General features: G+C 54.5%; 2 protein-coding genes and 2 long non-coding RNA genes across 4 annotated transcripts in view; 2 read left to right on the forward strand and 2 right to left on the reverse strand.

Annotated features, from left to right (window-relative positions):
- Positions 1 to 24,518, forward strand: part of LOC145529707 (uncharacterized) — a 1,704,434-nt gene that overhangs the window by 250,428 nt on the left and 1,429,488 nt on the right. The window contains exons 31-33 of the long non-coding RNA XR_014071296.1: positions 1,828 to 1,939; positions 9,469 to 9,580; positions 17,111 to 17,222. This is a non-coding gene — a long non-coding RNA (uncharacterized LOC145529707). The remainder of the gene's footprint in view (positions 1 to 1,827; positions 1,940 to 9,468; positions 9,581 to 17,110; positions 17,223 to 24,518) is intronic.
- Positions 9,427 to 14,085, reverse strand: LOC145529560 (uncharacterized). Its single transcript, XM_081550143.1, has 3 exons — positions 13,236 to 14,085; positions 12,524 to 12,836; positions 9,427 to 12,273 (listed from the first exon to the last, which is right to left on the reverse strand). Exons 1-3 carry the CDS (start codon positions 13,470 to 13,472, stop codon positions 11,645 to 11,647), a joined length of 1,179 nt encoding a protein of 392 aa, XP_081406269.1. The 5' UTR covers positions 13,473 to 14,085; the 3' UTR covers positions 9,427 to 11,644.
- LOC145529721 (uncharacterized) lies at positions 18,456 to 24,333 on the forward strand. Its single transcript, XR_014071311.1, has 3 exons — positions 18,456 to 20,647; positions 21,413 to 21,638; positions 23,872 to 24,333. It is a non-coding gene; the product is annotated as an uncharacterized LOC145529721 (long non-coding RNA).
- Positions 19,265 to 21,070, reverse strand: LOC145529586 (uncharacterized). Its single transcript, XM_081550172.1, has 3 exons — positions 20,878 to 21,070; positions 20,166 to 20,478; positions 19,265 to 19,915 (listed from the first exon to the last, which is right to left on the reverse strand). The coding sequence occupies exons 1-3, from the start codon at positions 21,010 to 21,012 to the stop codon at positions 19,287 to 19,289; spliced, it is 1,077 nt and encodes a 358-aa protein (XP_081406298.1). The 5' UTR covers positions 21,013 to 21,070; the 3' UTR covers positions 19,265 to 19,286.

The following is a 24,518-nucleotide window of genomic DNA, read 5'->3' on the forward strand; positions in this document are numbered from 1 at the left end:
GACAATGCATTGGCATTTTGGGAGGAATAGCATCCAAGCTGTGGATTGCCTTGTGGGGCTGTGACATCATTTTCCCAATAGGAATTCTTTCAAGCGCTGAGCACAGCTTCTCTTTCCAGTGATTGGTGTGGGCTTGATCTTCCTTCTTCCATCTCTCGCCGTTTTGTGAGAACAGGTCCTTCCTTCCCTTCTGGGTTAGATGGACTCGTGGGTATCACTTCAGTGAATGGCATTGTCAGTGGGGGTGATAATTCCCTTCTCATTGGAAGACTTTGCTGTGAGTATTAGAAATGCAAGTGATTTCTCTTCCCCTTCCTCCCTGTCCATCTCTCAGAGCCACCGGGAAACAGAGGCCTCATCCAGGGTCACACAGGCCTGAGGGAGTGCAACTAGACTGTTGTTTCTTCAGGCCCTCCGTGCTGGACATCATCCGGGATACTCTGTGTGTGTCTTCCTCAGTCTGGTGTCCCTTCAGACCTTTCCCTAGTTTTCACAGGCTTGTTGTGTTGGTGTTCTTTGTCTGTTTGGAGACACATCCTTGAGAAGCTTTGTGTTTCCACTCATTCGTCTCGCGATGTATGACCTGTCTTTTGCTTTTGTAATGAGGTCTTTCCCACAGTAGATATCTTTGATTTTGCAAAGTCCACTGTATTCTCTGGGTTGTTTTGTGGACTGCCTTTTAGTTTTGTGTGTGAAGACTCAAAGCACGTGTCCGGTTTCTGCTCATTGTTCTTCTAGATTTGTGACAAGTTTTCATGGAAACTTTGTCTAGGGATAACTGGAAGTGAACTCGGTGTAAGGTGTCAAGTCTCCATCTCCATTCATGTCATGCCCTGCAGTTTCCAATTCCCTGTTCCTGAGTGGTTTTGGAGACCTTGTGGGAAGTTTGGTTGCATGGGAGTTTGCATTTCCACCTTGAGTAGATTCCCACTGTTCTGCCCTCAGGGACACTGTCAAGGGGGAGTGAGGAGCAGCCTGCACTTCCAGCAGTGACCACACGGTGGGGCGAGTGCTGCTCTCCCCTCTGGGAGCCCCAGGCCACAGGCATCCCAGTGAGGAGCCAGCTCTGTGCTCGGCTGAAAGGAGTTAGACTCTCAGGAGCCTCTGAGCCCTTGCCTTTGGATCACCCAGGGTGGGCATTTACTGTGACAGAAAAAAATTGCCCTGAATTCCATGGACGGAAGAGCCTGGCTGTGTAGAGTTCGTGAGTTGCCGTGAATCAGACACAACTGAGGACACAAAAACTCAATAGACTAAAACACTTTTGGGGGGTCGGGGGAGTGAAAGGGGGTGATGTGGGGTTTTTTTGTCGTATATAATAGCCAAGGGAAATCTAGTTTAAACCTAAATTCACATAGATGGGAAAGGTATAGCTCTCCGTCACCCTATTAAAAAAAAAAAAAAAACTACTTAACTTTTCTGAAAGTTTATTTAGTAGCTTCCTTGAGCAGTTCATTGTGAAGCATTTTTTTTTTTTTTCTGTGACATCGGCCTCATTAAAATGTACGGTTTGCCTTTACTGGATAATTTTGTTCATTGGTTTGTTAGGGAATCTTGGTAATATTTGAGTTTCCTGGGGAGCATGGTCACATGACCTGGCCCTGGCCAATCGGTGCGTTCCACCTCCCTGGCCACTGTGATTGGCTCCGGACTGGGGCAGTGCCCAATCGGGGCCCAGGGCCGGGCCTCACGTTGGAAGCCAGGGGAAGACGAGCTCTCGTCCTGCTGGGGTAGGGGAAGGGGTGGGGCCGGGGGAGGTCAGGCTCCAGCAGTGGGAGGGGCTTGAGGTCCGCCTGCGGCAGTTGGTGACCTTCCTGCTCCCCTCAGGGCAGAGCCGCCGGCCTGAGAATGAGGGCGCTGCTGAGCCCAGGGGCTGGGATGGCCCGTTGCTGCTGTGGTCCCAGAGCTCCACCCGAGACCTGACGGAGGCCGTCTGCCCGTGAGTCCTCTCCCGCTTGTCTGTCAGCTTGTTTGAACCATGCTGGGTTTTCTGCCCAGCCGGCTAAGGGGAGTCCCTGGAAATGCAAGGGTGTGGGTTTTGGCAGACTTCAGGGAAGACATGCCAGATGAGCCTGGGAGACTCCAGCTTAATCTGGATTCAGGAGATATCTCTTCGGGCCAGCTAGTAATTGTAGGATAAGCCTAATGAGTCTTCACAGGATGAAGAGAGTAACGTGCCAAGGTAGCAATCGATGTCCTCATTCGAGAGGATGATGAAGCTGGTGCTCAGAGAAGGGGGGAACTTGGCCACAGCAAGGAGGTGTGCACCCAGACGGAACCCCAAGATCCGGCCATTTGAGCTCAGGGAGGCCACTGGTGTGGCTTGTCCCTGTGGCAGGGGCCGAGGCACGCAGCCCACCCTGATTCCTGCGGGGGCCTGACTTGGGAAGTGCCATCTGGTAGCTTTGAGACTCACCAAACCAAATTGCACTGGAGAGAGGAAGGACACCTTCCTTCATCCACCCCCCACCCCCGCCGGATTCCCACATACCCTGACCCCTTTCTCTGGATTTCGGAGCCCTTTCCAGAGTCCCGCTCATATGACCTCATTCGAAGTGCACTGTGGACGAGCTGCCATCTGCAGCTGCTACCACAGCAGCCAAGGGCTTTATCTCCCGAGTACCTCCCTTCCTTTGGAACTTGGGGGCCCTCTACTCCCCACTTGCACACCACAGACCTTTGCTGAGGATTGTGGGGACCCTCACTCAGTTTGCAGCACGTTGTAGCCATCCCTGTCCTCTCAATACCTCCCTTGCAACTCAGCTTGTGAGCTCCTTTGGAGCAGCGTGGCCCACCTGGCTGCAACGGCAGAGACACAGCTGACAGTGAAACAACAGCTTCGATCTGACAGCCGGAAAGCTCTGTCAAAAGGGACCTCCCTCTTCACACCGTAGAGGCTGTAGGAGCCGCCAGGGTTTGGGAACCAGTGCTGGGGCCAAAATGACTCCACAGCTGTTTTCCTTCCTGGGGAGGGTTCTGGCTCGAGTGGGAATGGCTCAAGTCTCCTAAGGTTCTGAAAGCCCACTGTGTGCAGATTCACGGTACACAGAGAGGAGAAGGTGGAGTCCTGCCCTGGAGGTGGTCACAGCTCACGGATGAGCCAGGCAGGCAGGCAGGCAGGCAGGACATGAGAACACCTGAGCTGCCTTCATGAGTGAGTGGTGTGGGGGCAGAGGAAGAGAAGCCGGTCTGCTCCCTCATGTGGTGCCCAGGGCAGGTTGTCCCCAGAGGAAACCCTTACGACGGTGAGGACTCTCACTGCTGTTTCCCAAGGGGTTCCGTCGGTGCGTGTCTTCCCCGGAGCGGTCAGGCCGTCTCTAAAGTACACTGGCCATGGGCATTGCCTCTCCTTGGAACTTCCCATGTGTTTCTCTTTTGTATGGAACAGTGATTTTTCTAGAGGGGTTCTGGGCCACAAGGTTGTTGGGTCATTTGCTAGCCTTCTGTCGTGAAGAACGCTTTCCTGGGCGTTGGGGTGGTTTGTTGTTCCAGCTCCCTTTCTTGGCTTCTTTTGGGAGCTGGTGCAACAAGAGGAGCTCAGCCTCTGCCTTCTGGCTGAGATGGCACCCTTCAAACAGCAATGCCTGCCTGGAGATAATGATGGCATTTGCCAAAAGGGCTTCGTTTGGCACATGATATCTTGAAAGGACGTACACCGTCCTTTCAGCTATCAAAGGCTAGTTCAAATGACATAAAAATGAGAACTCTCCAATGGAGTCTTACAGTAGGTGGAGAGTCCGAAAAAAACTCCTTCAGTCATCTCACTGAGAGTCATTGATTGGGGACACCAAGAATATAGGAAGGAATGCAGAAAGAAAAGATGAAATTGTGGTCAGGATCGGGGGGAGGGATGAACAGGGCCTGCTTGCCTTGAACCCAGGCTTTGTTGGCGGGTGGGGCATAAAGATCGAACGGGTCTGAAACTACAGAGTGGTGATGGTAACACCGTATCACCAGAGTTACACAACAGTGTCCCAAATTGCAACAATGATGAAAAAGTTTACTAATCCCAACTTAACCAACAAAAATAGACGAAACCATACAAAAAGTAAAACATCACCAGAAAGGTGGAAACAAACCAAATGCAAAGCAGCTCAGGGGAAAGGAACTCCATGTCCCCTGGGGGCAGACCGAGTTGCCGGCGTCCACGGTGAGCAGACAGGGATGGAGGCTGCAGAGCCGACCGCTCCCCTGGACATGGTGTTTCCGGCAAGGGCTCTGGGTCTCTGTCCAGAGCGGGGGCTCGTTCTTCCTGCAGGGGCGGGTGAGTCATCGTCGGCGTCTGGGTGTTGCGCGGGAGCCAGGGCAGGCTCTCCCTGCCGAGGCGGTGACTCCTCCTCTGCCTCGGGTTCTCCTGCCAAAGCCCGAGCAGGTACAGGTGCACGTGGAGGTGGAGGTTCTGGCTGAGGGGGTGGGACATCAGTGCCTGGGGCTGGGGGTCCTGCAGGCACGGAAATCCGATCTGCCCGGTGTGCTGGCCAGTACCCAGCTGGCCTGGTGTCTCTGCGAGGGCAAGGCTCGGTTCTCCATCTGCCCTCGGTGGATCCCTGGGTCCTGCACCTGGAGCCACCACCTCTGTAGGCACAGGTCTGGGAAGTGGAGCCTGTTTCCAGTTGGAGGCCAGTGCTAGAGCTGGGGGAGAAGCAAAGTTTGCCCACAGACCAGCCTTGGCATGTGCGTATCCCGGGACAGAAAGCTTCCAAGAGATTCCGAAAGAATACCCAGGGTTGGATGTCTTTTGGGACTGAAGTGTGCAAGATGGGGGTGGGGGTGTGAGGCCAGCGCTTGCTGCAGGCCCAGCAGCATCTTTCGGGGACTCGTCCCTGTGTAGCTCAGCACCCCCTCCCCACACACTCCCGTGCACCAGCCCCAGCGTCCTTACCTCTGTGCTCTGGCGTGCTGGGCTCCAGGTCCTCCTGCTGCCTCAGAGGCCGGGGTTCTCGGGACTCTGGGTCGGAGCCGGGTGTGCTGAGCTCCGTGGCAGCCTCAGACTGGGCCGCCGGGTGTATCCTGGGCGGTGTCTCGGCAGCAGGCCTTCCCCGCCTCCGCTTCGCCCCCGGTGGGGCTGATGCCTCCGTGGGCACGCTCACCTGGAGCCTGCACTGGGCCTCACGGGCGGGGGGTTGGTGCTCCGACCCCTCCCTCCGGGAGGTGGACGGGGTGTCCCCGTCCTCGGCCTCATCACGTGGGAAGCTCTGCAACGACAGTGACCGTCAGCCAGCCGTGCTGGGAGTTTTCCGAGCTGGGCCTGGCCAGTGGAGCCGCTGCTTCTGCCTGCTCGAACTTCTCTTCCCAGAAGGGTCAGAGACGTGTGTCTGCTCAGATCCCCACCCGGGAGGAAAGAGACCCACCTGAGGGTGTGAGGTCAGCCTGGGCGGCCGGCCCTGCCCGCACTGTTCCCATCCCAGCCAGCCTGATCTCCCCTGGGGTGTGGACACAACTTGTCCGCAGGCTTCTGACCCCACATCCGCCTGGGCTTCCTTGAGGGAGACACACCCCGAGAAACCCGCATCCACACACACAGGCAAAGGACCCGGTGTTTCCGGGTGGCATGGGAGAGGTGGCCTGGCCCGGCCTGGGGCTCCCCGTGTTACCTTTCTGTTTCTCCGGGCAGAGGGCCAGAGGCCTCTCGGGGGTGCCCTGAGCCAACGTCGACAGGGTGCCACGCACACTGCCTGTGAGCTCTCCTGAGGCCCCGGCCTCTGGGCAGGGGCAAACAGCAGAACATCCTGGCAGCAAGAGATCTGGCTGGGGGCTCCTCTCCGCTCTGGAGGCCTGGATACCCGGGTTGCGGGTTCTGTTGGGTTCTGTTGCCGGCAGGTGACATCATTTCCTGGGGTTCGTGCTGAGGTCCCTTCCCCAAAACTTCCCAAGGGAATCTCTGGGTTTCTGACTGCTCGACCACCCCCCTTAGGCCATGTGCAGGCACATTGACAGCCACACAGCCCAGCCCACAGCCCTGGGGAGGCCTGGGTGCAGCCAGGGCCTGAGCTCCGAGGACCCCGCTGCTCTCAGACCAGGCTCCTTCTTCTCATAAGTGGTGTGGCCCTGGACAAGCATATGCCCCTCAGGGTTTCCCCAGTCTCTCCATCTGCAGAGTGGGGGTCATTCTCCCATCTGTTTCCTAGGTCTGTCGGCCTACGAGCAGCTCCATGCCTCTCCACCTGGGGCCGATATCACGTGGAGCTTGTGCGCTGAGACTTCAGAAAGAAAGACTCCATCCAGGGCTGACACAGCACAGAATGGGGCAGAACGAGGCCTGGATGCGCCGTGGTACCCAGGAAAAGGCACTGCCCCTCCTGACTGTTTTGAGACCCCACATCCAAGTTGGAGGCCCGAAAGGAAGACTCGAAGGTCTCCCTCTCTTATAGAAAAGAGTAGCCAACTTTCTGGTCCTCTGTTTCCATTGAGATTCTGTTCAAGTGTCCCAGCTCGGCTTCTGCGGGTGGCTGAGCTTCTAATGGCTCCCTGCGTTCTTGTCTTTTCCTCTCCAAACCTTCCGTCCTTTTCCCCCTTCTGGGGTGGATGGGCGCTGTCATTGCTTCTACCTTCGAGACAGATTGATGAAAAGTCTGGACCATCGACTCCTTTCCTCTCTTTGGTTCCGTGTCTCTCTCTGGCTGTGTCCCTCTCTTTTCCTTTCTCGATTCAGTCTGTGTCTTCCTCTTTCTCTCTCGTGTGTGGATGGATGGATGCTAGGAATGCACATGTATATGATTAGATGAGGGTTATGTTTTAGGGATGGGTTAGAGGGAGAGAAAGGCTTTAGGTCGGAGTTGGTCATGGGGGAAGGGTCAAGGGTGGTGGTGGTGTTTCTTGGAATCTGAGTGCTGTGCATTCTTCGTCTCTTTCCATATGAACCCCTTCTCAGATACACCACTTGCAAGGAGTCTCTCATGTTCCGTTTCCTATCTTTTGCATCTGTGAATGCTTAGCTTCTCTGTTGTGAAGAGGTTCCATTGGATGGAAACCCATTGGTGTACTTCGTTTCCCTCTTTCCCTTACTTGAAGAGACCCATTTCTACCTCCGCCCAGCAAATGGCAAGGAGACTCTGATGTTAAGGAGCCTTTGACCTACGCTTCTTTCTAGCTATCTCATGACATCAGTCTTTAGGGTGAGGTTTTTCCCCGATATTGAGGTGGTGTGAGATCAAAACCAATAGCGTTCTTCAGATGTAGCTGTCTGGTTTTCCCATGGCCATTTATTGAAGAGGCTTTCTTGTTCCCATTTGGATATTCTCCCCTTCTGTGTCAGAGATGAGTTGACCATGGATGCCGGGGTTTGTTTCTGGACCCTCAACTTTATTCCATCGATCTGGATCTGTGTGTGTTGTTGTATTCCCAATAGCATACTGTCCTGCTGCTGCCGCTGCGGCTAAGTCACTTCAGTCGTGTCTGACTCTGCGCGACCCCATGGCCTGCAGCCTACCAGGCTCCTCCGTCCAGGGCATTTTCCAGGCAAGAGTACTGGCGTGGGTCGCCATCGCCTTCTCCGATACGCTCCTGAGGATCCTAGTTTGGTCGTCTAATTTCCTTTCACACAACCTTGGATGTCCGTATCGGGGCTTTTTCGTCAGATTGTATTGACAATTTAGGCTCTTTTCTGTTTCCGTAACCCCTTTTGCAGTTCTTTGTTCGGTGCGACAATGCATTGGCATTTTGGGAGGAATAGCATCCAAGCTGTGGATTGCCTTGTGGGGCTGTGACATCATTTTCCCAATAGGAATTCTTTCAAGCCCTGAGCACAGCTTCTCTTTCCAGTGATTGGTGTGGGCTTGATCTTCCTTCTTCCATCTCTCGCCGTTTTGTGAGAACAGGTCCTTCCTTCCCTTCTGGGTTAGATGGACTCGTGGGTATCACTTCAGTGAATGGCATTGTCAGTGGGGGTGATAATTCCCTTCTCATTGGAAGACTTTGCTGTGAGTATTAGAAATGCAAGTGATTTCTCTTCCCCTTCCTCCCTGTCCATCTCTCAGAGCCACCGGGAAACAGAGGCCTCATCCAGGGTCACACAGGCCTGAGGGAGTGCAACTAGACTGTTGTTTCTTCAGGCCCTCCGTGCTGGACATCATCCGGGATACTCTGTGTGTGTCTTCCTCAGTCTGGTGTCCCTTCAGACCTTTCCCTAGTTTTCACAGGCTTGTTGTGTTGGTGTTCTTTGTCTGTTTGGAGACACATCCTTGAGAAGCTTTGTGTTTCCACTCATTCGTCTCGCGATGTATGACCTGTCTTTTGCTTTTGTAATGAGGTCTTTCCCACAGTAGATATCTTTGATTTTGCAAAGTCCACTGTATTCTCTGGGTTGTTTTGTGGACTGCCTTTTAGTTTTGTGTGTGAAGACTCAAAGCACGTGTCCGGTTTCTGCTCATTGTTCTTCTAGATTTGTGACAAGTTTTCATGGAAACTTTGTCTAGGGATAACTGGAAGTGAACTCGGTGTAAGGTGTCAAGTCTCCATCTCCATTCATGTCATGCCCTGCAGTTTCCAATTCCCTGTTCCTGAGTGGTTTTGGAGACCTTGTGGGAAGTTTGGTTGCATGGGAGTTTGCATTTCCACCTTGAGTAGATTCCCACTGTTCTGCCCTCAGGGACACTGTCAAGGGGGAGTGAGGAGCAGCCTGCACTTCCAGCAGTGACCACACGGTGGGGCGAGTGCTGCTCTCCCCTCTGGGAGCCCCAGGCCACAGGCATCCCAGTGAGGAGCCAGCTCTGTGCTCGGCTGAAAGGAGTTAGACTCTCAGGAGCCTCTGAGCCCTTGCCTTTGGATCACCCAGGGTGGGCATTTACTGTGACAGAAAAAAATTGCCCTGAATTCCATGGACGGAAGAGCCTGGCTGTGTAGAGTTCGTGAGTTGCCGTGAATCAGACACAACTGAGGACACAAAAACTCAATAGACTAAAACACTTTTGGGGGGTGGGGGGAGTGAAAGGGGGTGATGTGGGGTTTTTTTGTGGTATATAATAGCCAAGGGAAATCTAGTTTAAACCTAAATTCACATAGATGGGAAAGGTATAGCTCTCCATCACCCTATTAAAAAAAAAAAAAAACTACTTAACTTTTCTGAAAGTTTATTTAGTAGCTTCCTTGAGCAGTTCATTGTGAAGCTTTTTTTTTTTTTTTCTGTGACATCGGCCTCATTAAAAAGTACGGTTTGCCTTTACTGGATAATTTTGTTCATTGGTTTGTTAGGGAATCTTGGTAATATTTGAGTTTCCTGGGGAGCATGGTCACATGACCTGGCCCTGGCCAATCGGTGCCTTCCACCTCCCTGGCCACTGTGATTGGCTCCGGACTGGGGCAGTGCCCAATCGGGGCCCAGGGCCGGGCCTCACGTTGGAAGCCAGGGGAAGACGAGCTCTCGTCCTGCTGGGGTAGGGGAAGGGGTGGGGCCGGGGGAGGTCAGGCTCCAGCAGTGGGAGGGGCTTGAGGTCCGCCTGCGGCAGTTGGTGACCTTCCTGCTCCCCTCAGGGCAGAGCCGCCGGCCTGAGAATGAGGGCGCTGCTGAGCCCAGGGGCTGGGATGGCCCGTTGCTGCTGTGGTCCCAGAGCTCCACCCGAGACCTGACGGAGGCCGTCTGCCCGTGAGTCCTCTCCCGCTTGTCTGTCAGCTTGTTTGAACCATGCTGGGTTTTCTGCCCAGCCGGCTAAGGGGAGTCCCTGGAAATGCAAGGGTGTGGGTTTTGGCAGACTTCAGGGAAGACATGCCAGATGAGCCTGGGAGACTCCAGCTTAATCTGGATTCAGGAGATATCTCTTCGGGCCAGCTAGTAATTGTAGGATAAGCCTAATGAGTCTTCACAGGATGAAGAGAGTAACGTGCCAAGGTAGCAATCGATGTCCTCATTCGAGAGGATGATGAAGCTGGTGCTCAGAGAAGGGGGGAACTTGGCCACAGCAAGGAGGTGTGCACCCAGACGGAACCCCCAGATCCGGCCATTTGAGCTCAGGGAGGCCACTGGTGTGGCTTGTCCCTGTGGCAGGGGCCGAGGCACGCAGCCCACCCTGATTCCTGCGGGGGCCTGACTTGGGAAGTGCCATCTGGTAGCTTTGAGACTCACCAAACCAAATTGCACTGGAGAGAGGAAGGACACCTTCCTTCATCCACCCCCCACCCCCGCCGGATTCCCACATACCCTGACCCCTTTCTCTGGATTTCGGAGCCATTTCCAGAGTCCCGCTCATATGACCTCATTCGAAGTGCACTGTGGACGAGCTGCCATCTGCAGCTGCTACCACAGCAGCCAAGGGCTTTATCTCCCGAGTACCTCCCTTCCTTTGGAACTTGGGGGCCCTCTACTCCCCACTTGCACACCACAGACCTTTGCTGAGGATTGTGGGGACCCTCACTCAGTTTGCAGCACGTTGTAGCCATCCCTGTCCTCTCAATACCTCCCTTGCAACTCAGCTTGTGAGCTCCTTTGGAGCAGCGTGGCCCACCTGGCTGCAACGGCAGAGACACAGCTGACAGTGAAACAACAGCTTCGATCTGACAGCCGGAAAGCTCTGTCAAAAGGGACCTCCCTCTTCACACCGTAGAGGCTGTAGGAGCCGCCAGGGTTTGGGAACCAGTGCTGGGGCCAAAATGACTCCACAGCTGTTTTCCTTCCTGGGGAGGGTTCTGGCTCGAGTGGGAATGGCTCAAGTCTCCTAAGGTTCTGAAAGCCCACTGTGTGCAGATTCACGGTACACAGAGAGGAGAAGGTGGAGTCCTGCCCTGGAGGTGGTCACAGCTCACGGATGAGCCAGGCAGGCAGGCAGGCAGGCAGGGCATGAGAACACCTGAGCTGCCTTCATGAGTGAGTGGTGTGGGGGCAGAGGAAGAGAAGCCGGTCTGCTCCCTCATGTGGTGCCCAGGGCAGGTTGTCCCCAGAGGAAACCCTTACGACGGTGAGGACTCTCACTGCTGTTTCCCAAGGGGTTCCGTCGGTGCGTGTCTTCCCCGGAGCGGTCAGGCCGTCTCTAAAGTACACTGGCCATGGGCATTGCCTCTCCTTGGAACTTCCCATGTGTTTCTCTTTTGTATGGAACAGTGATTTTTCTAGAGGGGTTCTGGGCCACAAGGTTGTTGGGTCATTTGCTAGCCTTCTGTCGTGAAGAACGCTTTCCTGGGCGTTGGGGTGGTTTGTTGTTCCAGCTCCCTTTCTTGGCTTCTTTTGGGAGCTGGTGCAACAAGAGGAGCTCAGCCTCTGCCTTCTGGCTGAGATGTCACCCTTCAAACAGCAATGCCTGCCTGGAGATAATGATGGCATTTGCCAAAAGGGCTTCGTTTGGCACATGATATCTTGAAAGGACGTACACCGTCCTTTCAGCTATCAAAGGCTAGTTCAAATGACATAAAAATGAGAACTCTCCAATGGAGTCTTACAGTAGGTGGAGAGTCCGAAAAAAACTCCTTCAGTCATCTCACTGAGAGTCATTGATTGGGGACACCAAGAATATAGGAAGGAATGCAGAAAGAAAAGATGAAATTGTGGTCAGGATCGGGGGGAGGGATGAACAGGGCCTGCTTGCCTTGAACCCAGGCTTTGTTGGCGGGTGGGGCATAAAGATCGAACGGGTCTGAAACTACAGAGTGGTGATGGTAACACAGTATCACCAGAGTTACACAACAGTGTCCCAAATTGCAACAATGATGAAAAAGTTTACTAATCCCAACTTAACCAACAAAAATAGACGAAACCATACAAAAAGTAAAACATCACCAGAAAGGTGGAAACAAACCAAATGCAAAGCAGCTCAGGGGAAAGGAACTCCATGTCCCCTGGGGGCAGACCGAGTTGCCGGCGTCCACGGTGAGCAGACAGGGATGGAGGCTGCAGAGCCGACCGCTCCCCTGGACATGGTGTTTCCGGCAAGGGCTCTGGGTCTCTGTCCAGAGCGGGGGCTCGTTCTTCCTGCAGGGGCGGGTGAGTCATCGTCGGCGTCTGGGTGTTGCGCGGGAGCCAGGGCAGGCTCTCCCTGCCGAGGCGGTGACTCCTCCTCTGCCTCGGGTTCTCCTGCCAAAGCCCGAGCAGGTACAGGTGCACGTGGAGGTGGAGGTTCTGGCTGAGGGGGTGGGACATCAGTGCCTGGGGCTGGGGGTCCTGCAGGCACGGAAATCCGATCTGCCCGGTGTGCTGGCCAGTACCCAGCTGGCCTGGTGTCTCTGCGAGGGCAAGGCTCGGTTCTCCATCTGCCCTCGGTGGATCCCTGGGTCCTGCACCTGGAGCCACCACCTCTGTAGGCACAGGTCTGGGAAGTGGAGCCTGTTTCCAGTTGGAGGCCAGTGCTAGAGCTGGGGGAGAAGCAAAGTTTGCCCACAGACCAGCCTTGGCATGTGCGTATCCCGGGACAGAAAGCTTCCAAGAGATTCCGAAAGAATACCCAGGGTTGGATGTCTTTTGGGACTGAAGTGTGCAAGATGGGGGTGGGGGTGTGAGGCCAGTGCTTGCTGCAGGCCCAGCAGCATCTTTCGGGGACTCGTCCCTGTGTAGCTCAGCACCCCCTCCCCACACACTCCCGTGCACCAGCCCCAGCGTCCTTACCTCTGTGCTCTGGCGTGCTGGGCTCCAGGTCCTCCTGCTGCCTCAGAGGCCGGGGTTCTCGGGACTCTGGGTCGGAGCCGGGTGTGCTGAGCTCCGTGGCAGCCTCAGACTGGGCCGCCGGGTGTATCCTGGGCGGTGTCTCGGCAGCAGGCCTTCCCCGCCTCCGCTTCGCCCCCGGTGGGGCTGATGCCTCTGTGGGCACGCACACCTGGAGCCTGCACTGGGCCTCACGGGCGGGGGGTTGGTGCTCCGACCCCTCCCTCCGGGAGGTGGACGGGGTGTCCCCGTCCTCGGCCTCATCACGTGGGAAGCTCTGCAACGACAGTGACCGTCAGCCAGCCGTGCTGGGAGTTTTCCGAGCTGGGCCTGGCCAGTGGAGCCGCTGCTTCTGCCTGCTCGAACTTCTCTTCCCAGAAGGGTCAGAGACGTGTGTCTGCTCTGATCCCCACCCGGGAGGAAAGAGACCCACCTGAGGGTGTGAGGTCAGCCTGGGCGGCCGGCCCTGCCCGCACTGTTCCCATCCCAGCCAGCCTGATCTCCCCTGGGGTGTGGACACAACTTGTCCGCAGGCTTCTGACCCCACATCCGCCTGGGCTTCCTTGAGGGAGACACACCCCGAGAAACCCGCATCCACACACACAGGCAAAGGACCCGGTGTTTCCGGGTGGCATGGGAGAGGTGGCCTGGCCCGGCCTGGGGCTCCCCGTGTTACCTTTCTGTTTCTCCAGGCAGAGGGCCAGAGGCCTCTCGGGGGTGCCCTGAGCCAACGTCGACAGGGTGCCCACGCACACTGCCTGTGAGCTCTCCTGAGGCCCCGGCCTCTGGGCAGGGGCAAACAGCAGAACATCCTGGCAGCAAGAGATCTGGCTGGGGGCTCCTCTCCGCTCTGGAGGCCTGGATACCCGGGTTGCGGGTTCTGTTGGGTTCTGTTGCCGGCAGGTGACATCATTTCCTGGGGTTCGTGCTGAGGTCCCTTCCCCAAAACTTCCCAAGGGAATCTCTGGGTTTCTGACTGCTCGACCACCCCCCTTAGGCCATGTGCAGGCACATTGACAGCCACACAGCCCAGCCCACAGCCCTGGGGAGGCCTGGGTGCAGCCAGGGCCTGAGCTCCGAGGACCCCGCTGCTCTCAGACCAGGCTCCTTCTTCTCATAAGTGGTGTGGCCCTGGACAAGCATATGCCCCTCAGGGTTTCCCCAGTCTCTCCATCTGCAGAGTGGGGGTCATTCTCCCATCTGTTTCCTAGGTCTGTCGGCCTACGAGCAGCTCCATGCCTCTCCACCTGGGGCCGATATCACGTGGAGCTTGTGCGCTGAGACTTCAGAAAGAAAGACTCCATCCAGGGCTGACACAGCACAGAATGGGGCAGAACGAGGCCTGGATGCGCCGTGGTACCCAGGAAAAGGCACTGCCCCTCCTGACTGTTTTGAGACCCCACATCCAAGTTGGAGGCCCGAAAGGAAGACTCGAAGGTCTCCCTCTCTTATAGAAAAGAGTAGCCAACTTTCTGGTCCTCTGTTTCCATTGAGATTCTGTTCAAGTGTCCCAGCTCGGCTTCTGCGGGTGGCTGAGCTTCTAATGGCTCCCTGCGTTCTTGTCTTTTCCTCTCCAAACCTTCCGTCCTTTTCCCCCTTCTGGGGTGGATGGGCGCTGTCATTGCTTCTACCTTCGAGACAGATTGATGAAAAGTCTGGACCATCGACTCTTTTCCTCTCTTTGGTTCCGTGTCTCTCTCTGGCTGTGTCCCTCTCTTTTCCTTTCTCGATTCAGTCTGTGTCTTCCTCTTTCTCTCTCGTGTGTGGATGGATGGATGCTAGGAATGCACATGTATATGATTAGATGAGGGTTATGTTTTAGGGATGGGTTAGAGGGAGAGAAAGGCTTTAGGTCGGAGTTGGTCATGGGGGAAGGGTCAAGGGTGGTGGTGGTGTTTCTTGGAATCTGAGTGCTGTGCATTCTTCGTCTCTTTCCATATGAACCCCTTCTCAGATACACCACTTGCAAGGAGTCTCTCATGTTCCGTTTCCTATCTTTTGCATCTGTGAATGCTTAGCTTCTCTGTTGTGAAGAGGTTCCATTGGATGGAAACCCATTGGTGTACTTCGTTTCCCTCTTTCCCTTACTTGAAGAGACCCATTTCTACCTCCGCCCAGCAAATGGCAAGGAAACTCTGATGTTAAGGAGCCTTTGACCTACGCTTCTTTCTAGCTATCTCATGACATCAGTCTTTAGGGTGAGGTTTTTCCCCGATATTGAGGTGGTGTGAGATCAAAACCAATAGCGTTCTTCAGATGTAGCTGTCTGGTTTTCCCATGGCCATTTATTGAAGAGGCTTTCTTGTTCCCATTTGGATATTCTCCCCTTCTGTGTCAGAGATGAGTTGACCATGGATGCCGGGGTTTGTTTCTGGACCCTCAACTTTATTCCATCGATCTGGATCTGTGTGTGTTGTTGTATTCCCAATAGCATACTGTCCTGCTGCTGCCGCTGCGGCTAAGTCACTTCAGTCGTGTCTGACTCTGCGCGACCCCATGGCCTGCAGCCTACCAGGCTCCTCCGTCCAGGGCATTTTCCAGGCAAGAGTACTGGCGTGGGTCGCCATCGCCTTCTCCGATACGCTCCTGAGGATCCTAGTTTGGTCGTCTAATTTCCTTTCACACAACCTTGGATGTCCGTATCGGGGCTTTTTCGTCAGATTGTATTGACAATTTAGGCTCTTTTCTGTTTCCGTAACCCCTTTTGCAGTTCTTTGTTCGGTGCGACAATGCATTGGCATTTTGGGAGGAATAGCATCCAAGCTGTGGATTGCCTTGTGGGGCTGTGACATCATTTTCCCAATAGGAATTCTTTCAAGCCCTGAGCACAGCTTCTCTTTCCAGTGATTGGTGTGGGCTTGATCTTCCTTCTTCCATCTCTCGCCGTTTTGTGAGAACAGGTCCTTCCTTCCCTTCTGGGTTAGATGGACTCGTGGGTATCACTTCAGTGCATGGCATTGTCAGTGGGGGTGATAATTCCCTTCTCATTGGAAGACTTTGCTGTGAGTATTAGAAATGCAAGTGATTTCTCTTCCCCTTCCTCCCTGTCCATCTCTCAGAGCCACCGGGAAACAGAGGCCTCATCCAGGGTCACACAGGCCTGAGGGAGTGCAACTAGACTGTTGTTTCTTCAGGCCCTCCGTGCTGGACATCATCCGGGATACTCTGTGTGTGTCTTCCTCAGTCTGGTGTCCCTTCAGACCTTTCCCTAGTTTTCACAGGCTTGTTGTGTTGGTGTTCTTTGTCTGTTTGGAGACACATCCTTGAGAAGCTTTGTGTTTCCACTCATTCGTCTCGCGATGTATGACCTGTCTTTTGCTTTTGTAATGAGGTCTTTCCCACAGTAGATATCTTTGATTTTGCAAAGTCCACTGTATTCTCTGGGTTGTTTTGTGGACTGCCTTTTAGTTTTGTGTGTGAAGACTCAAAGCACGTGTCCGGTTTCTGCTCATTGTTCTTCTAGATTTGTGACAAGTTTTCATGGAAACTTTGTCTAGGGATAACTGGAAGTGAACTCGGTGTAAGGTGTCAAGTCTCCATCTCCATTCATGTCATGCCCTGCAGTTTCCAATTCCCTGTTCCTGAGTGGTTTTGGAGACCTTGTGGGAAGTTTGGTTGCATGGGAGTTTGCATTTCCACCTTGAGTAGATTCCCACTGTTCTGCCCTCAGGGACACTGTCAAGGGGGAGTGAGGAGCAGCCTGCACTTCCAGCAGTGACCACACGGTGGGGCGAGTGCTGCTCTCCCCTCTGGGAGCCCCAGGCCACAGGCATCCCAGTGAGGAGCCAGCTCTGTGCTCGGCTGAAAGGAGTTAGACTCTCAGGAGCCTCTGAGCCCTTGCCTTTGGATCACCCAGGGTGGGCATTTACTGTGACAGAAAAAAATTGCCCTGAATTCCATGGACGGAAGAGCCTGGCTGTGTAGAGTTCGTGAGTTGCCGTGAATCAGACACAACTGAGGACACAAAAACTCAATAGACTAAAACACTTTTGAGGGGTGGGGGGAGTGAAAGGGGGTGATGTGGGGTTTTTTTGTGGTATATAATAGCCAAGGGAAATCTAGTTTAAACCTAAATTCACATAGATGGGAAAGGTATAGCTCTCCATCACCCTATTAAAAAAAAAAAAAAACTACTTAACTTTTCTGAAAGTTTATTTAGTAGCTTCCTTGAGCAGTTCATTGTGAAGCATTTTTTTTTTTTTTCTGTGACATCGGCCTCATTAAAAAGTACGGTTTGCCTTTACTGGATAATTTTGTTCATTGGTTTGTTAGGGAATCTTGGTAATATTTGAGTTTCCTGGGGAGCATGGTCACATGACCTGGCCCTGGCCAATCGGTGCGTTCCACCTCCCTGGCCACTGTGATTGGCTCCGGACTGGGGCAGTGCCCAATCGGGGCCCAGGGCCGGGCCTCACGTTGGAAGCCAGGGGAAGACGAGCTCTCGTCCTGCTGGGGTAGGGGAAGGGGTGGGGCCGGGGGAGGTCAGGCTCCAGCAGTAGGAGGGGCTTGAGGTCCGCCTGCGGCAGTTGGTGACCTTCCTGCTCCCCTCAGGGCAGAGCCGCCGGCCTGAGAATGAGGGCGCTGCTGAGCCCAGGGGCTGGGATGGCCCGTTGCTGCTGTGGTCCCAGAGCTCCACCCGAGACCTGACGGAGGCCGTCTGCCCGTGAGTCCTCTCCCGCTTGTCTGTCAGCTTGTTTGAACCATGCTGGGTTTTCTGCCCAGCCGGCTAAGGGGAGTCCCTGGAAATGCAAGGGTGTGGGTTTTGGCAGACTTCAGGGAAGACATGCCAGATGAGCCTGGGAGACTCCAACTTAATCTGGATTCAGGAGATATCTCTTCGGGCCAGCTAGTAATTGTAGGATAAGCCTAATGAGTCTTCACAGGATGAAGAGAGTAACGTGCCAAGGTAGCAATCGATGTCCTCATTCGAGAGGATGATGAAGCTGGTGCTCAGAGAAGGGGGGAACTTGGCCACAGCAAGGAGGTGTGCACCCAGACGGAACCCCCAGATCCGGCCATTTGAGCTCAGGGAGGCCACTGGTGTGGCTTGTCCCTGTGGCAGGGGCCGAGGCACGCAGCCCACCCTGATTCCTGCGGGGGCCTGACTTGGGAAGTGCCATCTGGTAGCTTTGAGACTCACCAAACCAAATTGCACTGGAGAGAGGAAGGACACCTTCCTTCATCCACCCCCCACCCCCGCCGGATTCCCACATACCCTGACCCCTTTCTCTGGATTTCGGAGCCATTTCCAGAGTCCCGCTCATATGACCTCATTCGAAGTGCACTGTGGACGAGCTGCCATCTGCAGCTGCTACCACAGCAGCCAAGGGCTTTATCTCCCGAGTACCTCCCTTCCTTTGGAACTTGGGGGCCCTCTACTCCCCACTTGCACACCACAGACCTTTGCTGAGGATTGTGGGGACCCTCACTCAGTTTGCAGCACGTTGTAGCCATCCCTGTCCTCTCAATACCTCCCTTGCAACTCAGCTTGTGAGCTCCTTTGGAGCAGCGTGGCCCACCTGGCTGCAACGGCAGAGACACAGCTGACAGTGAAACAACAGCTTCGATCTGACAGCCGGAAAGCTCTGTCAAAAGGGACCTCCCTCTTCACACCGTAGAGGCTGTAGGAGCCGCCAGGGTTTGGGAACCAGTGCTGGGGCCAAAATGACTCCACAGCTGTTTTCCTTCCTGGGGAGGGTTCTGGCTCGAGTGGGAATGGCTCAAGTCTCCTAAGGTTCTGAAAGCCCACTGTGTGCAGATTCACGGTACACAGAGAGGAGAAGGTGGAGTCCTGCCCTGGAGGTGGTCACAGCTCACGGATGAGCCAGGCAGGCAGGCAGGCAGGCAGGGCATGAGAACACCTGAGCTGCCTTCATGAGTGAGTGGTGTGGGGGCAGAGGAAGAGAAGCCGGTCTGCTCCCTCATGTGGTGCCCAGGGCAGGTTGTCCCCAGAGGAAACCCTTACGACGGTGAGGACTCTCACTGCTGTTTCCCAAGGGGTTCCGTCGGTGCGTGTCTTCCCCGGAGCGGTCAGGCCGTCTCTAAAGTACACTGGCCATGGGCATTGCCTCTCCTTGGAACTTCCCATGTGTTTCTCTTTTGTATGGAACAGTGATTTTTCTAGAGGGGTTCTGGGCCACAAGGTTGTTGGGTCATTTGCTAGCCTTCTGTCGTGAAGAACGCTTTCCTGGGCGTTGGGGTGGTTTGTTGTTCCAGCTCCCTTTCTTGGCTTCTTTTGGGAGCTGGTGCAACAAGAGGAGCTCAGCCTCTGCCTTCTGGCTGAGATGTCACCCTTCAAACAGCAATGCCTGCCTGGAGATAATGATGGCATTTGCCAAAAGGGCTTCGTTTGGCACATGATATCTTGAAAGGACGTACACCGTCCTTTCAGCTATCAAAGGCTAGTTCAAATGACATAAAAATGAGAACTCTCCAATGGAGTCTTACAGTAGGTGGAGAGTCCGAAAAAAACTCCTTCAGTCATCTCACTGAGAGTCATTGATTGGGGACACCAAGAATATAGGAAGGAATGCAGAAAGAAAAGATGAAATTGTGGTCAGGATCGGGGGGAGGGATGAACAGGGCCTGCTTGCCTTGAACCCAGGCTTTGTTGGCGGGTGGGGCATAAAGATCGAACGGGTCTGAAACTACAGAGTGGTGATGGTAACACAGTATCACCAGAGTTACACAACAGTGTCCCAAATTGCAACAATGATGAAAAAGTTTACTAATCCCAACTTAACCAACAAAAATAGACGAAACCATACAAAAAGTAAAACATCACCAGAAAGGTGGAAACAAACCAAATGCAAAGCAGCTCAGGGGAAAGGAACTCCATGTCCCCTGGGGGCAGACCGAGTTGCCGGCGTCCACGGTGAGCAGACAGGGATGGAGGCTGCAGAGCCGACCGCTCCCCTGGACATGGTGTTTCCGGCAAGGGCTCTGGGTCTCTGTCCAGAGCGGGGGCTCGTTCTTCCTGCAGGGGCGGGTGAGTCATCGTCGGCGTCTGGGTGTTGCGCGGGAGCCAGGGCAGGCTCTCCCTGCCGAGGCGGTGACTCCTCCTCTGCCTCGGGTTCTCCTGCCAAAGCCCGAGCAGGTACAGGTGCACGTGGAGGTGGAGGTTCTGGCTGAGGGGGTGGGACATCAGTGCCTGGGGCTGGGGGTCCTGCAGGCACGGAAATCCGATCTGCCCGGTGTGCTGGCCAGTACCCAGCTGGCCTGGTGTCTCTGCGAGGGCAAGGCTCGGTTCTCCATCTGCCCTCGGTGGATCCCTGGGTCCTGCACCTGGAGCCACCACCTCTGTAGGCACAGGTCTGGGAAGTGGAGCCTGTTTCCAGTTGGAGGCCAGTGCGAGAGCTGGGGGAGAAGCAAAGTTTGCCCACAGACCAGCCTTGGCATGTGCGTATCCCGGGACAGAAAGCTTCCAAGAGATTCCGAAAGAATACCCAGGGTTGGATGTCTTTTGGGACTGAAGTGTGCAAGATGGGGGTGGGGGTGTGAGGCCAGCGCTTGCTGCAGGCCCAGCAGCATCTTTCGGGGACTCGTCCCTGTGTAGCTCAGCACCCCCTCCCCACACACTCCCGTGCACCAGCCCCAGCGTCCTTACCTCTGTGCTCTGGCGTGCTGGGCTCCAGGTCCTCCTGCTGCCTCAGAGGCCGGGGTTCTCGGGACTCTGGGTCGGAGCCGGGTGTGCTGAGCTCCGTGGCAGCCTCAGACTGGGCCGCCGGGTGTATCCTGGGCGGTGTCTCGGCAGCAGGCCTTCCCCGCCTCCGCTTCGCCCCCGGTGGGGCTGATGCCTCCGTGGGCACGCTCACCTGGAGCCTGCACTGGGCCTCACGGGCGGGGGGTTGGTGCTCCGACCCCTCCCTCCGGGAGGTGGACGGGGTGTCCCCGTCCTCGGCCTCATCACGTGGGAAGCTCTGCAACGACAGTGACCGTCAGCCAGCCGTGCTGGGAGTTTTCCGAGCTGGGCCTGGCCAGTGGAGCCGCTGCTTCTGCCTGCTCGAACTTCTCTTCCCAGAAGGGTCAGAGACGTGTGTCTGCTCAGATCCCCACCCGGGAGGAAAGAGACCCACCTGAGGGTGTGAGGTCAGCCTGGGCGGCCGGCCCTGCCCGCACTGTTCCCATCCCAGCCAGCCTGATCTCCCCTGGGGTGTGGACACAACTTGTCCGCAGGCTTCTGACCCCACATCCGCCTGGGCTTCCTTGAGGGAGACACACCCCGAGAAACCCGCATCCACACACACAGGCAAAGGACCCGGTGTTTCCGGGTGGCATGGGAGAGGTGGCCTGGCCCGGCCTGGGGCTCCCCGTGTTACCTTTCTGTTTCTCCGGGCAGAGGGCCAGAGGCCTCTCGGGGGTGCCCTGAGCCAACGTCGACAGGGTGCCCACGCACACTGCCTGTGAGCTCTCCTGAGGCCCCGGCCTCTGGGCAGGGGCAAACAGCAGAACATCCTGGCAGCAAGAGATCTGGCTGGGGGCTCCTCTCCGCTCTGGAGGCCTGGATACCCGGGTTGCGGGTTCTGTTGGGTTCTGTTGCCGGCAGGTGACATCATTTCCTGGGGTTCGTGCTGAGGTCCCTTCCCCAAAACTTCCCAAGGGAATCTCTGGGTTTCTGACTGCTCGACCACCCCCCTTAGGCCATGTGCAGGCACATTGACAGCCACACAGCCCAGCCCACAGCCCTGGGGAGGCCTGGGTGCAGCCAGGGCCTGAGCTCCGAGGACCCCGCTGCTCTCAGACCAGGCTCCTTCTTCTCATAAGTGGTGTGGCCCTGGACAAGCATATGCCCCTCAGGGTTTCCCCAGTCTCTCCATCTGCAGAGTGGGGGTCATTCTCCCATCTGTTTCCTAGGTCTGTCGGCCTACGAGCAGCTCCATGCCTCTCCACCTGGGGCCGATATCACGTGGAGCTTGTGCGCTGAGACTTCAGAAAGAAAGACTCCATCCAGGGCTGACACAGCACAGAATGGGGCAGAACGAGGCCTGGATGCGCCGTGGTACCCAGGAAAAGGCACTGCCCCTCCTGACTGTTTTGAGACCCCACATCCAAGTTGGAGGCCCGAAAGGAAGACTCGAAGGTCTCCCTCTCTTATAGAAAAGAGTAGCCAAATTTCTGGTCCTCTGTTTCCATTGAGATTCTGTTCAAGTGTCCCAGCTCGGCTTCTGCGGGTGGCTGAGCTTCTAATGGCTCCCTGCGTTCTTGTCTTTTCCTCTCCAAACCTTCCGTCCTTTTCCCCCTTCTGGGGTGGATGGGCGCTGTCATTGCTTCTACCTTCGAGACAGATTGATGAAAAGTCTGGACCATCGACTCCTTTCCTCTCTTTGGTTCCGTGTCTCTCTCTGGCTGTGTCCCTCTCTTTTCCTTTCTCGATTCAGTCTGTGTCTTCCTCTTTCTCTCTCGTGTGTGGATGGATGGATGCTAGGAATGCACATGTATATGATTAGATGAGGGTTATGTTTTAGGGATGGGTTAGAGGGAGAGAAAGGCTTTAGGTCGGAGTTGGTCATGGGGGAAGGGTCAAGGGTGGTGGTGGTGTTTCTTGGAATCTGAGTGCTGTGCATTCTTCGTCTCTTTCCATATGAACCCCTTCTCAGATACACCACTTGCAAGGAGTCTCTCATGTTCCGTTTCCTATCTTTTGCATCTGTGAATGCTTAGCTTCTCTGTTGTGAAGAGGTTCCATTGGATGGAAACCCATTGGTGTACTTCGTTTCCCTCTTTCCCTTACTTGAAGAGACCCATTTCTACCTCCGCCCAGCAAATGGCAAGGAGACTCTGATGTTAAGGAGCCTTTGACCTACGCTTCTTTCTAGCTATCTCAAGACATCAGTCTTTAGGGTGAGGTTTTTCCCCGATATTGAGGTGGTGTGAGATCAAAACCAATAGCGTTCTTCAGATGTAGCTGTCTGGTTTTCCCATGGCCATTTATTGAAGAGGCTTTCTTGTTCCCATTTGGATATTCTCCCCTTCTGTGTCAGAGATGAGTTGACCATGGATGCCGGGGTTTGTTTCTGGACCCTCAACTTTATTCCATCGATCTGGATCTGTGTGTGTTGTTGTATTCCCAATAGCATACTGTCCTGCTGCTGCCGCTGCGGCTAAGTCACTTCAGTCGTGTCTGACTCTGCGCGACCCCATGGCCTGCAGCCTACCAGGCTCCTCCGTCCAGGGCATTTTCCAGGCAAGAGTACTGGCGTGGGTCGCCATCGCCTTCTCCGATACGCTCCTGAGGATCCTAGTTTGGTCGTCTAATTTCCTTTCACACAACCTTGGATGTCCGTATCGGGGCTTTTTCGTCGGATTGTATTGACAATTTAGGCTCTTTTCTGTTTCCGTAACCCCTTTTGCAGTTCTTTGTTCGGTGCGACAATGCATTGGCATTTTGGGAGGAATAGCATCGAAGCTGTGGATTGCCTTGTGGGGCTGTGACATCATTTTCCCAATAGGAATTCTTTCAAGCCCTGAGCACAGCTTCTCTTTCCAGTGATTGGTGTGGGCTTGATCTTCCTTCTTCCATCTCTCGCCGTTTTGTGAGAACAGGTCCTTCCTTCCCTTCTGGGTTAGATGGACTCGTGGGTATCACTTCAGTGCATGGCATTGTCAGTGGGGGTGATAATTCCCTTCTCATTGGAAGACTTTGCTGTGAGTATTAGAAATGCAAGTGATTTCTCTTCCCCTTCCTCCCTGTCCATCTCTCAGAGCCACCGGGAAACAGAGGCCTCATCCAGGGTCACACAGGCCTGAGGGAGTGCAACTAGACTGTTGTTTCTTCAGGCCCTCCGTGCTGGACATCATCCGGGATACTCTGTGTGTGTCTTCCTCAGTCTGGTGTCCCTTCAGACCTTTCCCTAGTTTTCACAGGCTTGTTGTGTTGGTGTTCTTTGTCTGTTTGGAGACACATCCTTGAGAAGCTTTGTGTTTCCACTCATTCGTCTCGCGATGTATGACCTGTCTTTTGCTTTTGTAATGAGGTCTTTCCCACAGTAGATATCTTTGATTTTGCAAAGTCCACTGTATTCTCTGGGTTGTTTTGTGGACTGCCTTTTAGTTTTGTGTGTGAAGACTCAAAGCACGTGTCCGGTTTCTGCTCATTGTTCTTCTAGATTTGTGACAAGTTTTCATGGAAACTTTGTCTAGGGATAACTGGAAGTGAACTCGGTGTAAGGTGTCAAGTCTCCATCTCCATTCATGTCATGCCCTGCAGTTTCCAATTCCCTGTTCCTGAGTGGTTTTGGAGACCTTGTGGGAAGTTTGGTTGCATGGGAGTTTGCATTTCCACCTTGAGTAGATTCCCACTGTTCTGCCCTCAGGGACACTGTCAAGGGGGAGTGAGGAGCAGCCTGCACTTCCAGCAGTGACCACACGGTGGGGCGAGTGCTGCTCTCCCCTCTGGGAGCCCCAGGCCACAGGCATCCCAGTGAGGAGCCAGCTCTGTGCTCGGCTGAAAGGAGTTAGACTCTCAGGAGCCTCTGAGCCCTTGCCTTTGGATCACCCAGGGTGGGCATTTACTGTGACAGAAAAAAATTGCCCTGAATTCCATGGACGGAAGAGCCTGGCTGTGTAGAGTTCGTGAGTTGCCGTGAATCAGACACAACTGAGGACACAAAAACTCAATAGACTAAAACACTTTTGGGGGGTGGGGGGAGTGAAAGGGGGTGATGTGGGGTTTTTTTGTCGTATATAATAGCCAAGGGAAATCTAGTTTAAACCTAAATTCACATAGATGGGAAAGGTATAGCTCTCCGTCACCCTATTAAAAAAAAAAAAAACTACTTAACTTTTCTGAAAGTTTATTTAGTAGCTTCCTTGAGCAGTTCATTGTGAAGCATTTTTTTTTTTTTTCTGTGACATCGGCCTCATTAAAAAGTACGGTTTGCCGTTACTGGATAATTTTGTTCATTGGTTTGTTAGGGAATCTTGGTAATATTTGAGTTTCCTGGGGAGCATGGTCACATGA

This window comes from Giraffa tippelskirchi, chromosome 12 (genome assembly GCF_054371585.1).
Source record: "Giraffa tippelskirchi isolate mGirTip1 chromosome 12, T2T-mGirTip1v1.2.pri, whole genome shotgun sequence".
In the NCBI taxonomy this organism is placed as follows: domain Eukaryota; kingdom Metazoa; phylum Chordata; class Mammalia; order Artiodactyla; family Giraffidae; genus Giraffa; species Giraffa tippelskirchi.